The 15,564-nt window shown below is 36.8% G+C and overlaps 1 protein-coding gene across 1 annotated transcript; it reads right to left on the reverse strand.

Annotated features, from left to right (window-relative positions):
• Positions 1 to 1,373: 1,373 nt before the first annotated feature.
• On the reverse strand, positions 1,374 to 10,369 carry LOC132066575 (protein LAX PANICLE 2-like). Its single transcript, XM_059459866.1, has 4 exons — positions 9,088 to 10,369; positions 8,894 to 8,944; positions 8,679 to 8,751; positions 1,374 to 1,797 (listed from the first exon to the last, which is right to left on the reverse strand). The coding sequence occupies exons 1-4, from the start codon at positions 9,927 to 9,929 to the stop codon at positions 1,624 to 1,626; spliced, it is 1,140 nt and encodes a 379-aa protein (XP_059315849.1). The 5' UTR covers positions 9,930 to 10,369; the 3' UTR covers positions 1,374 to 1,623.
• Positions 10,370 to 15,564: the final 5,195 nt, after the last annotated feature.

Consider the following 15,564-nt stretch of genomic DNA (forward strand, 5'->3'; position numbering starts at 1 on the left):
TCGAACAAAAGAGGTTTTCACTTATGTTCGAGATGTTTTTGTGTGGGGATCATAATGAGACAATCGGTCATCTTTTCTTGCCTTTGCAAATGGACAGACCATTTGTGGAGGATGTTTATCAACTTTGAGGAAGATTAGATGGGTGAAGCACTGGGAGCATAGAAGGAGTGTTAAAATCGCAGGGAACAGGGATGGGAATGTAACAAGAAAAGAGGAGAGATGGAAGATTGTCCCATCATGTATCTGGTGGACTGTTTGGAAAGAGAGGAACCGAGAGATGTTTTGAGAACAAGCGTAACAATTTACGAAGTTAAAGATGAGCGCCTAGCTCTTTTTTTATTTTTGGTGTAAACAGGAAATTTTAGATCGGACGAGAAGATATTTTTGATGTGTTAGATCTCTTGTAAGAATAGAAAACTGTAGAGATCAATGCTGTAAATGTAACCTTTTGGAGGGGGACTACATATTTTGATGTAGTACACCTATGGATATATAGATTAACTGTTACAAGTCTCAAAAAAAAAAAAAACGAAGAAATGCCTAGGATATCCCTGACCCGCATTTTGCAAGAAGATGCAACCGTTTTCATATTGCTTTTAGCACGTATAATTTTGCTTATATACTAGTCTTGGATTTGACTGCTTATTTGGGCTGGAGAACTTGCACTTGTGCTTTGTCTCGTTTTTTTTTTTTTTTTTTTCGCCTGTTTCATATTTCTAGGAGCTCTTAGCATCTGTTGTTCATTCGAGCTCTCAATAGCTGCAGCTTTCTTGATCTTATTATTTGGACTTCGTTATAACTTCTTTCTCTTTAAGTATCTGTCTGTGTGTGTGTGTGTTTTGCCCAATTCTGCAGAGGCTGTACCAGAAAAGTCAACCCCCCCCCCCCCCCCCTCTTCTCTCAGGAGACTGCTGTGGGGAGGGAATCTGCTTTGAAGTCTCTGATAGTCGAGTGAAGGTTTTTCTTTGATGAAACAGTTAATGGTTTAGTCACTAACATGGTGGATAGTTCATCTTAGCATCCGATCTGTTTCGTCTAGGAGAAAATGCTTTCATCTTCACCGACGGAGTTGATTTGAACTCATGGGTGATAGATGGGCACAGGGCATATAAATTCATCTATGGTCAAACGCTAAACTTGCGACAATTCTGATCTGGGAATTCTATCAACAACATAAAACAAGATTAAATCCTGGGTGGGAAGACCGTACAAGGCAAATATACGAAAGACCAATTAGAATTTGTAAATAAAGTTAAAAAAAAAAAAAAAAAAAAAAAAAAAAAAGCAACGTAGCTCAGCATTCTGTTTCAGTTAAATATTACAATTCAGGTTAAGCAGTAAGCTCTGTAAGCCCCAAAACTTTGTAAAAGCTCTGTAAGCCCCAAAACTTTGTAAACAGCGTTTCGGGATAAACTGTTTCCAAACTATGTTTTCTTCATCAAATTAGAGAAGAAACCCGACCCCTTAAAGAAAAAAAAGTAGGAAAATCAAATCCGTTGGTGAAAAAGAAAGGCAAGGATAAATAAGCACTAGCAAAAGTGAAAGGAGGAAAAGGAAATAAACAGAAGGGTGGGTAATAAGTTAATACAGTGATCAAAATGAAGTGGAATGATTGTAGTTAGTTTAAGCAGCACTTCTACCATAATGTAATACCATGATATGATTAGAAGCTGTAGTGCTTGAGGATTGTGGAGGAAGCAAAGTGAGAGTGTCCCCAGTAGTACTCCATATATGATCTCTTACATGCTGCAACGTCAAGAAAGAATGTAGCTGTTGCCCTCTACATGTTATCTCTATCTGAAGTTACCACCATCACCACCAACGTTATACATGCATCAAACATTACCAAGTTCTATTAGTGAATTGAAATAATTTTGAGTTAAATACAAGCACAACTTATTACATACACACAAATGAGCTTCATTACCGGTTGGCAAAGCTCAGACTATGTTAGTAACCATAATCAAGGGGTGATACCATGGATAATTACTCAACTTTTACTTCGTTGTATCAAAGTTGCTAAGCTATTTTTTTTTTTCAACCTTGGTTAAGTATCACCATAGAGTTAACGAACAATAAATCAATAAGCGAGACTCATCCCCATCCACAGTTGATTTTGCTACTTCTGACAGGCATTTATCAAACGAGGAAGAAAAGTACAAAAGCACTACTAGCGAAAGACTATATGCGTACTTATTGATTTAAGATGGGACTACTGTTTGTAACAAGCGTATGTGTTATTTAACCAATTCATATACCCCCTCCGTTTCCAAAAGGATTGTTTTACTTTTTTTATTAGTTTGTCTCAAAAAAGATTGACACATTTTGATAGTTAGAAATAATTTAACTTTATGAGATAATTTACAACCACACAAATATCTAAGATTTATTTTGGATCATACATTTCAAAAAATTTCCTTTATTTCTTAAACTTCGTGTCAAATTAAACTAAGATAATTTTTTTAGAACGGAAGGAGTAGTTTATTTCCCAATGTGCAGGTCAAATAGCGACGGCTTTATTCCATACATTCTCTCTTTCGTTTTCTTTTTCCCAATCATGTTTTGCCTTAGCAGAAGCTAATAAATTACCCCTAGTAGAAGATAAATGAAAAGAGAGAAAAAGGGTTGAGCCATGAAACCGACCAATAAGGTCGGGGCTGGTGCAGCCAATCCGTCCCACGATTGAAACTGCCCCAACTTTAATTATATTCTGGGACCCACTTATTAGACTTTTCTCCTAAGCCTAAATGATTATAGCTTGGACTTGATCTCTAAAAATAAATACTCCCTGATTATCAAGAAAAGACTTCCCATATTTGAGATTTTATATTAAAAAAAAAAGGTATGACAAAATAATTTTTTTTTAAAGGGATGGATCCAAAAAGTACGGCGAGGAATCAGCATTATTTATATTTTTCTATTATTATAGTTATCAAAATCAAATACCTAACTCTACATGGGCTATGTACATGATACAAATTCTATATATTACCCGTTTCATGCACGTCACGTTCACGTTATTTTCGTTTGTTCTCTTTTCTTCATAACAGAATAATTTAATCAGAAAAAGAAAGAAAGAAAAGGAAAATAGATACACACAATAAACACAAAGAAAACAAAAATAGGCACTCCTATGTCATATATGTATGTATGTGTCTATACACACATTGTGTGTGTGTGTAAAATGAAGGTCAATATTCTTTGTAAGTTGAATGAACTTCTTATTTTGCTATACATGAGGGGCAGTAGTAGAAATAACCCCTGTCATGTACTTTTGCTAACAGATTAGGTGTCCCAATTTCATGCATGAAGGAGGTAAGGTCCATGTCCTCCTCCAATCCTTTTTGCTGCGCAGATGGGAATACACATGGTTGGGTTATGCCGAACCCCCAACACCCTTCGGTCACTGACATGGTGAGTGGCTTAATTTAAAAAAGAAAAAAAAAAAGTCAATATTTCTTCATGGATCATGAAGTGGCCGTCCTTCATGCCTTTATCTTCCCAAAGCATAACTGCTTTTTTTAAAAAAAAAAAAAAAAAAAAAAAAAACCAAAATTAAATTTATCATTCTAGTTGACAGCTACATCCTTAAAGCAGATATATATATATATATATATATATATATATATATATATAAATACCTAAACACCCACCCCTCCACCACCCTCCCTCTCTTTCCCCCTAAATTTCGCGTGCTTTATTCAAATTCATCTTAAATTATGTCCGGTCTTAATTACCCCTTGTATTTGAGGGTTTATTTTTTTTATTTTTTTTTATTTTGTTTTGTTATAATCATTACTGGTCCTAATTGCCCCTGTGTACTTGACTTTTCTATAATCGGTACTCCCTCAGTAGAAAAATGGTAAAAGAAAGAAAATTAGACTGTATTTTAATGGATGAATAGAGAAGATATATGGAAGAAGGTAAGGAAATAGCCGTTGGAATGGCTTAGTATAAGAGGAAATGTAATTTTATATTTTTTAACACATCAGAATATGATACGGCTGTTATTTTACACTCTCATGCGCCAAACGTCATTTGAAATCACTTGAATTATAGAAAAATCAACTACATGGAGTAATTAAGAGGGTCGTAGGTATTCAGCCTATGTTAATCTTTTAAACTACTTGTGTATATACTCTCTTCTAGTGTTGTCACTTCGGAAAGGTTAAAAAATGATTCGGCCTGTATATTATCAATGACTCATGCGTTGCTTATTTCCTCGACGTAGAAGAAATTAAAGGGGCCCTAGGTTATATTTTCTTAATGAAGAAAAAGGTAGGTCGTAGATGAGATATGATAGGATATTTTCAATTCTATCATAGTGCAGCACTTACAAAAAAGAAATAATAAATGATTAATAGAGAGGAAGGGAGACCCTACAATCCGCCATGGGAAAGCTGACTTAAAACTAGCGAAAGCATGACGAAACTCATATGAGTATATAATAGGGGCATGCAAATGGGAGTTATTACTAGTGTAATATATATATTGAGAAAACACAGGGTCCACGTGTGTTCTTCATGGCCCTACGATATGATTCCCATGTCTTGTTAATATCAAACTTTTTCCTGATTATTTCTATGTTTTTTATATGCAAAATGCATTTATGTCGTGTCATGTTGGGATTTTTGTCAACTAGCATACCAAACAAGATAATCCAAGTAGAACATGTTCTTTTCCCTTCTCTTAAAAGTCAAACGCACCATTGCACATTTGCACTCAAACAAAATCATTATCAACTTCTACTTAAACACTGTAGTAAAAGGGGAAAGAAAAGAAGCTACCCACCTTGATTTCTATGGCCATCTTTTGCTTTAACCCATTGATCATTGCCCTACGACTGTTATCCTAATTTCTTATCTTTCTAATTCACAATATCTCTATTTTCTCACGTACGTACCTTGTGCCTAATGATTGCGACATATATCATATGTGTGTGCCTGCATGTATAATGCCTGGTATGAAAGTAAATTTACAGCCGAAAAGCTAGCAAATCCATACTATGATCTATTATCACTACCCAGAAAAGAGAAAAACATAATAATAATTGGCGACTGATGAATTCTGTCGTCACTAAACAACGAAATCAGTTATTTATTTGGTGACGAATTATTGAATTTTTTTATTAGCTACAAGCTATTAAGCTACATATTAGCAAAAAATCGTATCTAATTCCTGTTTTTCTTATAGTGAATATGATCTAGTAGCATGTTTATCTATATATGTAAAGTTGTTAAATCCTAGGTCTCTCACGCATAGCCGTATACTATGTAAACAAGACCAGAAGTCTGACTTGTACACATGAACATCTATATATCGATGAGCCATATATGATGATTTAATTAGGTCCAGTTCATGATATACTTAATTATGTACATCATATCGATGGTCCCAAATGGGTATTAGGCCTAACCAATCTGAAAAGGGCAAATTAGGTTGATGGAGAAGGGAGCTTATTACGCAACGGAAGAAGGCAGAAGATGAAACAGTATAAACTATCATTCATATTGTTATATGAATATATATCTTATTTCCTACCACTTAAAACTTCAATGATTGGTTACTTAGTTGCATGACATGTATGGTCAGTAGGGTTTTTAGAAGCTTGGGTGCATAGACATGATAGCCATGTCTATTTAACAACAAGACTCAAGTCAACTAGATTAGGATTACACGGTAACAATTAAGAAATGACTTAAGAAGCAATATTTAAGTAGAATAAATACAACTTATATTCTTCTATGCCGGCCTCTATTACATAATTCAGACCAGAAATATGTCTGGTTGAGTAACACGTAGACCATAAATTTCTCATTTTCCTTCATAAAAAATCATTTGTTTTATCTCGTCAACGAGAGACCAAAAACACATGATTGCTTTTATAATTTTTTCTTGTGGATGCAGATATATAGGTGATTTATTTGAACTAAAGAAAGGTATTATTTGAATATTCTTCTCTTCAGGATATGAAATGTAATTAAGGACACATTAATAAAACCATATGGTTTCACATTAGCCGGGTGTAGAGGAGTTGACCTCGTGAATGCATTAAATAGTAATTCCTACCCAAACAATAGGAATGTTTAGTTAGAAACAGAATGTTCTTTTGTCTAAATTAAAAAAAATAAAAATAAATAAAGGAACAGAATGTTGTATGTCATGCCATCTAACAACCCTCAGATTAATTATAGAGTTTGGGATTATTGGCTTACTATGTGCTCAAGAAAACCCTAATAACAGTTGTTTCCGGTAGGTAAGGAAAAAAAAAAAAAAAACTTATTATAGGAAAGCATCTTGGACAAATTTACAACAAGAGGCACTTGTGTATCTCTTCGTAAGCGTAAAAGGTTGTTGGCAAATATTATTTTCAAATTAGTATGAATAAGTTGTATTAATACTAATATCATTTAGAGAAATGTTGAAGAGGAACAATTGTTTGATTGGAAGAGTTTGTTCGGTCTACATGCATGCAAATCACCAATTAAGGTCAAAGAAGCAGACAGAAAGAATTATATCCTCGTTCACAAAATATCTTTGGAAATTCTTTTGCAAGTTAAAAAAGGCAGCTAACGATAAATAACAACTGGAGATTTCATGTTCCTAATACCAAATGACATGCCAAATGAGATTTTTTTTTTTACTTTTTCTGTTAAATGATTAATTAGGAGAAGTTTTATGTAGATAATAAATTAAGCAATGGTCAAAGTAAATCCTCCTCAGCATGCCAAATTGACTGATTACAAATAGATGAAAAACATACATCTTCAGGGGCAGCCCGGTTCAAAGCATCTAGCGGTGTGATGTAGATAGTCTACCCTAATGTAACGTTAGTGGCTACTTCCTCGGCTCGAAAACAAGTACGCCTCAATCCAAAACTAATTGAAGTAAGCTACATGAGTCTTTATATATAATCCTCTCCATTAGCCAATTTCACCCACATACATCTACAACAAAATTCTTTTTCCCCCTTGACATGATATAGCTAGTGGCAAGTCACCCTTCCTCGCTTCTCTTGTTTTGTTTGGTAACCAACTTTTCCATTAATCACCAAATAGAGCTTTACAAACCTCATAGCATGACTATAAAGCCTGCTAATCTAAAACAACTCTCCTAAAAGTTATGTAAGGATTCGCAAAGAGATCTATTATATCTTGGGCCACTCCACTCATTACCTTATTATTTTGGATTGATATTCAGATTCTTTCACATTAACCTTTCCAGATTTTCAAACGGATACTTAAATTTCTCTACTTTTGATCTTCACTTAGAGATAAGAAGAAGATGAAGCCCTTCTCTATCACTAACAGTTTCTGCAAATTTTGCGGAAGTGTTAAGATTTAAAGTTTTCGATTATTTTGGACTAACGAGGAAAAGAAAGAAGAAGGAAAGGTTCATTTGAAACTTCCAATGTGTTAATTAGGAAGGATAACCAATCAGAGAACAACAGAAAACAGGATTATGTATATAGTTTATAGCCATGGACGAAAATGAATTGTGGAGAACTGTGAACTCAGCAAAAGAATCGTATTTCTTATACCAAAGAAGAGGAGTCCTCTATAATTTAAATAGAAGTTACAAGATCTTCTAGTAGCGATGGAACTCTATAGGATGAACCTCATCTCTAACTAACAATATCTAACATACATGTACCATTTGAATTCAAGAATTTTCTATTCCCTAATGAGCCAATTCTTCGTTTGAGGGTAATCTGGCTATATACCTTGTTTCTTAGTCTTTATGTTTTTCTTTGGAAGGAAGCTAACGATGATGAATAACTAACGTTAGCTCCATTTTCTTGCTATTTAATCTAATTAACAACTTAAACTGTTAGCGAGAGTATGCTTTTATTTAACTTAATTATGTCTCCAGCACTCTTCAAACCTAAAATTCAAAAATATATATGTAAGCAAGCGACGAGTTCTTGATTCTAACAGAAGGATAACCTGCTACTAGATTCTTACTAAAAATCCTTATCCTTGACTATGTGCTACTTAGGTTTCCAAGAATTACTTTCTCAACTTAAAGATATCTAAGAAAATATAATATGGATGAGCAACAAATGGGGTCGTTCCAGCAAAGATTAAGACGTTACTATCACCCTCACCCAAGTAAATGGAAAAGGGAAGAACAGTTTGTATATATAGTGGTTTTTGCGGGTTGATCATATGGTGGTATGTAGCTTTCTAATTTTACATTTCTTGCTTCAGCCCTACACCTAAATCATTCCTCGATAGAATAACAATAAATAACTTAAAAGCATGGAGCTAAAGACCCCATTTTTCGAAATAATGCATTTCCTTAATTAGACAAAAGAATAACAATCCACACGATAGGTTTTGAGCATGCTGTTCAAGATCAATAAGTTAAGGGATTAAGCTAATAATACAAAAGGAGAAGACCGAATATGGCTGCCCAGAACTAGAAATATACTGCCCACCTAATTATGAAGTGATGTCTCAATTTATAAATATTACTCCCCAAAAGAAAGCATTTAGCTTTGCTGTTCCTTTCATGTTTCGGACACAAACCTTGTAATAATTAATGGTTCAAACACTTTGGTCTTAATTTCTTCGAATCCTTCCGTTTAAGATATTCCAGGTGAATATGAAGCTTTTACGCTAGCTAATAACAGAACTATTATTTCAAACTAGAAAAAGAGAAGGCTAAGTAAATACCTCTGATTCGTTTTCCAGTTGGAGCTTATTCACCAAATATTTCAAGACTAATCGTATTGTCATTCTCCCATCTCTGAAAGAAATAAACAGGAAGTTAAACACAGGGAGAACATATTAATCAACTAACTTGAAAATTTTATGAAACTTAGAAGTTGAAAATAAGAACGAGAAAAGTTGAAAAGAAAGAAAAGTAGTCGAAGTAGATAGAAGCTTACTTGATTCTGAGGTAGCTCTTGGATATCTGATGTAAAAATGGCTGTTTCTCTCTGCATCGTAAAACAGTTGAGTACTTTATAAATTATGATAAATTTGATGCTAAACCTAAGCAGAAGAAAAAATGCAGAAAAAAAAAAAGCAAAGGAAATGAGAAGAAACAATTAAGCATTAATAACATTGTCGTTTTGCTTACTGGTTTAAGGATGCTTGTAGGGAAAACCATATCCCAGAATGTGGTCTCCTAGGAGGATCAATGACCCTGAAATCAATACTGGGTCCCGATACTCCTATTCCCGCATGAAGAACTGGAAATGGTCGAGCACTAAACTGTGAGCCTCCTGCTATAGGCTGATTATAAGAAGATGAAGCAGACATAGGCCTAAACCCCCAGTTAATCTCTTGTGGGAACATTCCACAACTAGTTCCAGTAATTCCAGGATATTGTTGTTGTTGCAAGAATAAAGATGTACTAGTTGTATACGGTGGCGGAGGAGGAGGCGGAGCCGTTCGAAATTCAGGTACCTGATATTGATGAGGAAATAATATATGTGGGGCGGCGCCGGCTAATAAGGTTTTATTTCCTTGTTCATAACTACTAGTACTGCTAGTACCACCTGCAGGTCCTGGTGGTAATAGATCAAGTTCTACCAACCCTAATCTGCCGCCTGGCGGTTTCTTCTCATGATGGCTGCTACTGCCACCACCAATACTTAGCTGAAGCCACCCTTCTTCTTCCTTTTCTGGTTCTTGAACGTTGTTATTATTATTATTATACTTGGAGCTGGCTGAGTGTACTTCTTCGTTAATACTTTCTGTTCTTGATTCATCTTCAGCCATTGAACAATCTGGAGGTTTAACAAGTGCAAGATCAGATCCTAAACAAACTTCTTCTTGGAGTTGATGAGGATAATTACACTCATACCCTCCTTCTTCTTCTTCTAGTCGGCTCATATGAACAAAATTTTGGTAACTACCAAAACCATAACTATGAAAAAGCTGTTTAGAGAGGTTCTGAGAAGGATTAACCATGGTCATATTGAAATTCCCCAAAACCAATTGCTAACAAACTGATTATCTGGATTAGTATTAGAAAGAAGAGAGAAGAAGTAGTTGATGTTGTTGAAAGTAGACTCTTTAATGTAAGCCATGGAATACAGGAGTATTAATCTTCTTCTTTTCTTTTTTCTTAAAGTCTGCAAGGGAGAAGAGATCTGCTTTAGCAGTTTTGGGCATGTTTTTTTGGTATTATGGAGATGGAATCAAGAGAGATAAGGATAGAGATACCCATTGACTAGCTAGCCCCAAAGGCCAGAAGATAAAAAGTCTATAATTCCAACGTAGTACTATACGTGCTCTTTTTATCCTCGACAAAAAATCAATGGACAACCAGAATAATACCTGCAAATCTTACTTTCCATTAATTCTCTTTGTTTGGAAGCTTGTGAGGGATGATGTTGCTTCTTTTTTTCTTTTCTTTTTCCCCACGGGTAAAATAGATGGTGGTCAGTCACTTGCAAATGTATATTAATACTCCCGCTGGCCCAATTCAATATTTTCAGGTATATGACTGAATATTAAGTTTAAGCGGAAAAAAAAAAAAGTTTAAGGAAAAATAAAAAGTTTTCGAAATTGTGACTTACAACATCCAATAGATAATTTTGTGTCTATAAATACAACAACAACACACTCAATGTAAATCCACAAGTGGGGTCTAAGAAGATTAGGATGTAGGTAGACCTTATCTCTATCTTTGTGGGGGTAAGTTGTTTCCGATAGATCCTAGACTCAATGATAATGTGTCTATAAATATATATATATATATATATATATATATATATATATATATATATATATATATATATATATATATATATATATATATTGGGCAAAATACGTGTGGTACATCTGGATCAACGCAATAAAGACACATGGCATAAGAGATAAGTCAGAGGTAAGTCAGCATGGTTACCACCGGTGGCAACACCATTGTACCGGAGGTAGCGCTGGCCCGATAGGTCGTTAGAGCAGCTCCGGAAGAGAGCCTAATGGTCTACCGTTTTGGGCTGGATCAAGCGTTACTTATATGGTGTAAAATAGGTTTAATGATCCTATTCATTGCTTATTATCACTATGTATTTAAAGCTCATTATGGGTAGGGGCACGATTCATGGAACGTGCACCCCTAGCCTTAAGTATAAATAGGGACTGTTATTCCCATTGTAAAGGACACAATATACAAGATAATATACACAGTTCTTACACTTATTTCTTGCTTGATTTTCTATAATATTGTCATCTTCATATTAGCTCCATAGCACCGGTCTGACCGGAACGACGAAGTCTAAGTCAGGGAATTGGCATCCAAAGCTCGGGCTACTTCTTGTCATTTGCTTTATTTACATATATTTACTTAAGCTTAATACAAGTTTCATAATCTTGTTGGTCACTTTGATCCTCGTGTCCTTGACCACGTCTATAAATTCAACTGAATCATTTTACGGGTAAACAGTTTGGCGCCCACCGTGGGGCCAGGACAGTTGCAGTTGTCACTGTGACCATTTTTTATCTTACTAATCTTTCTTAAGTCGTGCTTGCCAAAGTGTCCATTCCAGGTATGAAAGGAGCAAATGACAACACGAACGTTGCAAGCGTTCAGCCCATGTCCCATTGGGACCGGAGTCAGTTCTTCCAAGTACCTATAACCCATTTGCAACCACCAAACGCAGGAAATAAAACGATAGAAGGGGAAATAACCTTAACACCGATACAGATGGCGTCCCCACCGATCAACCTACTGTGGAGTCAGTCCAGATCCTAAGGGAGCAAAATCACTAAATAATGGCAGAAGTGGAGCTGTTGAAGCAGATAGTTGAGGCCTTCACGGGTGTTTTGCCGAGCAGAGCTGTGGCTCCCGGCGTTACGCCTGCGATTGCTACTAATGGTAATGCCGCCGACGCTAGCGGGAAAACCATAGGAAGGAATAGAGACGCTTCTGGAAGCGAGTCTGCCCCGATGATCCTTTCTAAGCTGAAGTCAAACAGTTCATGAGAGAAATCACTGGGAAGATGGACCAAACAGCCTAGGAGACCGAGAAGAATGCGAAGGAGTTCCAAAGGCTCCCGAGTCAAATTCCCGAGGCACCCCAGATTATAGAAGGGCCCGACTCAAAGAAATATAGTCAGCGGGCATACACGCCAGTATCCTCTTCGAAATTGATTCCGAAGAGGTTCAAAATGCCTGATATTCCCAAGTACGACGGGATCACAGATCCGCAAGAGCACATTACGACTTATACCATGGTGGTAAAGGGAAACGATATGCAGGAGAAGGAAATCGGGTCGGTACTAATCAAAAAATTTGGCGAGACTCTCGCCGGGGGGTCTCTGACCTGGTATTCCCAGCTGTCGCGAACACTCAATCACATCATTCGCCATGCTGGCTGATACGTTCATCAAAGCTCATACCGATGCAAGAAAGGTAAAAACCAGAAAGGCAGATATTTTTTGAATTGCTCAGGGAGAGTCGGAGCATCTCAAGGATTTTGTCACCCATTCCAAAAGGAATTGATACTGTTACCTGCCGTACTAGACAAGTAGGCAGCGGAGGCTTTCACTAAGGGTCTGAACCCTTTGAGTTCGAATGCTTCCCGAAGGCTCAAGGAGAGCCTTCTCGAGTTTCAAGCTACAACTTAGGAGGACGTGCATAATTGGTATGAATCTAAGATCCGGGTGGAGGATAATTTGCTGGGGCTCCCTCCATAGATCCTCCGCAAAGATGGATAGAGGTTTTGGACGAGACCGAAGCTCTTTGAAGGGTCGCTTTCAACCCTATCCACCACCGAAAACGTCTTATGGCGGATCCGGCTACTAGTCGCTGGAAAAACTCGATGAAAATAAGAAAGATAATTCTGGGAAGAACGGACGGGGCTGTAGCCCAATAATAGTCTTCCGGGGTCCCTCCGAAGGGGACCGAGTACCCTTAAACTCACAAATTATAGCTTCACCATCAGCGAGTCTCAATTGGTGGACATGCTGAAGGGCCATCTGTCGTCGCGCCCTCCTAGGCCATTGCGGTAAGATCCAGTACAAGAGATCAGACAGTTTGGTGTGAGTTCCATGGAACCCTCAGGCACAAAACCACGGATTGCAGACACCTTCGGGATGAGGTAGCTAACACACTTAATAGAGGGCATCTTCGGGAGTATCTGAGTGAAAGAGGAAGGAATAATTACGACAGATTCAACCCCGCTGAGGAGAAAGATGTGCCTAATATTCCTCCGCACGTCATCAATATGATTTTCGGCGGACCCGCAACCAGCTTCACCACATCTAGAAAGATGAAGATTTCAGTGACGCAAGAAAAAAAAAGTCAGGAAGTCCTAGATGAGGATGCGGCAGGCGTCACGTTACCACACAATGACGCTCGGATCATTACTGCACTTATCGATAGCTGCCAAGTCAAACGTATCATGATAGACTCGGGGAGTGCTGCCAATATCCTCCGCTGGACGGTGGTGGAAGAAATGGGACATCTTGAGAAAGTAATACCGGTTGCAAAGATGCTTTCCGATTTCAATATGTCCAGCGAAACCACCAAGGGTGAGATTGACTTGCCTGTGGAAGCTGGTGTGTTACACCCCGCACTTTCAGAGCATGAGTATGACATGTACCTCACCGTAGTAATGGAGTGGCGGAGACGTCCCATGATGTTTTGAAAGGCACAAGCCATGGAAAGTACGTAACAACGAAGAAAAAGGGTGAATTGCGATCTCGTAAGTCGTAGTCGGGAGAGACTATCTCGAGACACGAGAACATGGCCATTATTAGTATAATAGTTTACAGATATCATGTATGGAGAGTTTCGAAATATTTAGAGATCGAATAAATTGAAGAAAATAAGTTCGACGAACATTTGAGAAATGCTGGATGGATTTTTAGTCAACTTTGGAGGCGCATATCTCCTAGTATATTTGGAGTTTTAAGGCGTTTAAAAAGTCTAAAATGTAGCTCGTCGAGTCTAGTTTGTAATGCAACAAACAGTTCGTCGATAGGACATCGGAGTAGAGAGTTATAGACGTTACAAACTGAACTGCTGCGCAGAAACAGCACTGCTACAGTACGTCGGCCCGCCCACTATAAAAGGGCTAAAAACCCCCATTTTCAACACAAAAAATGCTACAATGTTCCAGAAAATTCAGCCATTAAAAAGGCTCCTTCATCACACAAAAATGAGAATTTTGAGCAAAATTCAAGCTACGGAATACCAATCGATGTCCGGGCAACGCGTAGACGCGATTATAATTTCGTATGGTGTTGGAGTTGGATTGGGAGCAAGTAAAGGATGAATATTTTGCTACTTTCATAAAAATAAGGTATGAATCATTAAATCTCTCTCTTTATCAAGTTTGATTAAGGAATAATTGCAAGAATAGAGTTATAGTTTGTTGTGTTGATGTTGTTGAATTACGGATTGAGGCTTGAAGAGAATTTTGGATAAAATCTATATATAATTATTTTGTAAGATATTGGGGATGTTGTTATTGATGTTGTTAGTATTAATATCGACGTCTTTACGGAAATAAAGTTATTAATTAGTCGTATCCCAAGTTGGTTGGTTGGGAAATTTAGAAAAAAATAGTGTGGCTGTTTTATGGCATATGTTGGTGTTGGAAATGATGTATTGCTATTGGTTTTATTGTTGATGTTGTTGGTTGTTGAATTGGAATTTCGGGCTAGGCACATAAACGGGGGAAATCTTTTGCCCGAATTTCGACGTAATCTAAAGGACTTTCATTAAAGTTTCGAGACGAGCGTATGATGATGATTCTAATAATAGTATGAATGGTTGTATATGTAGATTACGAGGCTACGAATAATATTCAGCGAATTGCACGACATGAAGTAAGTTGGAAGTCGAGAATTATCTTCCAGGTATGTTAAGGCTCGTCCCTTTCTTTCAAAGGCATGATCTCTAGGTTATGATTTCATAAATGTTTCCATATTTTTCCTTGTTATCAAAAGTGAAGAAATCTAAGATTCCGAGGCATGATTTCCTTTTCGATAATCCATAAATGTTTTCCAAAATATTCGTATCTTCCAAACCAGAGGTTGTGATTATGTGAGCCCTTAGGATGGTAACGATGGGAATGTTTTTCAATAACAATGATGATGTCAAAGATGAGAATGTTATTATGATGAAAATGATGAGAATGATTTCATGTTATTATGAGATAATTTTATTTGAGAGATTTCCATGTACACGAGCTATATATTATTATGACGACGATATGAGAACGTTGAACTACTTCTTGATGTCTCAATTTTGTTCATGGATGATGACTATTTCTTTTAAGATTCCAAAAGTGCATGACTTGATGCCCTATGAGATGTATGGTCTTATTCTATGTTTTCTTAGTTCTATCCTTCATTGATAGTCTCACCTTAAATCAATTGTTCCTTCGAGGTGAGACAAAGCGACGATAACTATTCCATAATATAATCGGAGGCTACCGACCTTACGTCACTCCGATACAGTTGTGGCTTTTGATTGGGCTCTTATGCATGCTATATATATATATATATATATATATATATATATATATATATATATGTATTTCTCACACCGCGCCGCGCTATAGTTGGCCGGGCAGGCACGTAGATGTGCACACCAC

The sequence above is a fragment of the Lycium ferocissimum genome, chromosome 8 (assembly GCF_029784015.1).
Source record: "Lycium ferocissimum isolate CSIRO_LF1 chromosome 8, AGI_CSIRO_Lferr_CH_V1, whole genome shotgun sequence".
Lineage (NCBI taxonomy): Eukaryota > Viridiplantae > Streptophyta > Magnoliopsida > Solanales > Solanaceae > Lycium > Lycium ferocissimum.

Bases quoted from the DNA above. Each gene is read 5' to 3' on its own strand.
- LOC132066575 (XM_059459866.1), bottom strand. From the start codon at position 9,929: ATGACCATGGTTAATCCTTCTCAGAACCTCTCTAAACAGCTTTTTCAT. The intron at 8,945-9,087 runs GTAAGCAAAACG...TTTACGATGCAG, and splicing joins CTACAAGCATCCTTAAACCA to AGAGAAACAGCCATTTTTAC. The intron at 8,752-8,893 runs GTAAGCTTCTAT...TATTTCTTTCAG, and splicing joins AAGAGCTACCTCAGAATCAA to AGATGGGAGAATGACAATAC.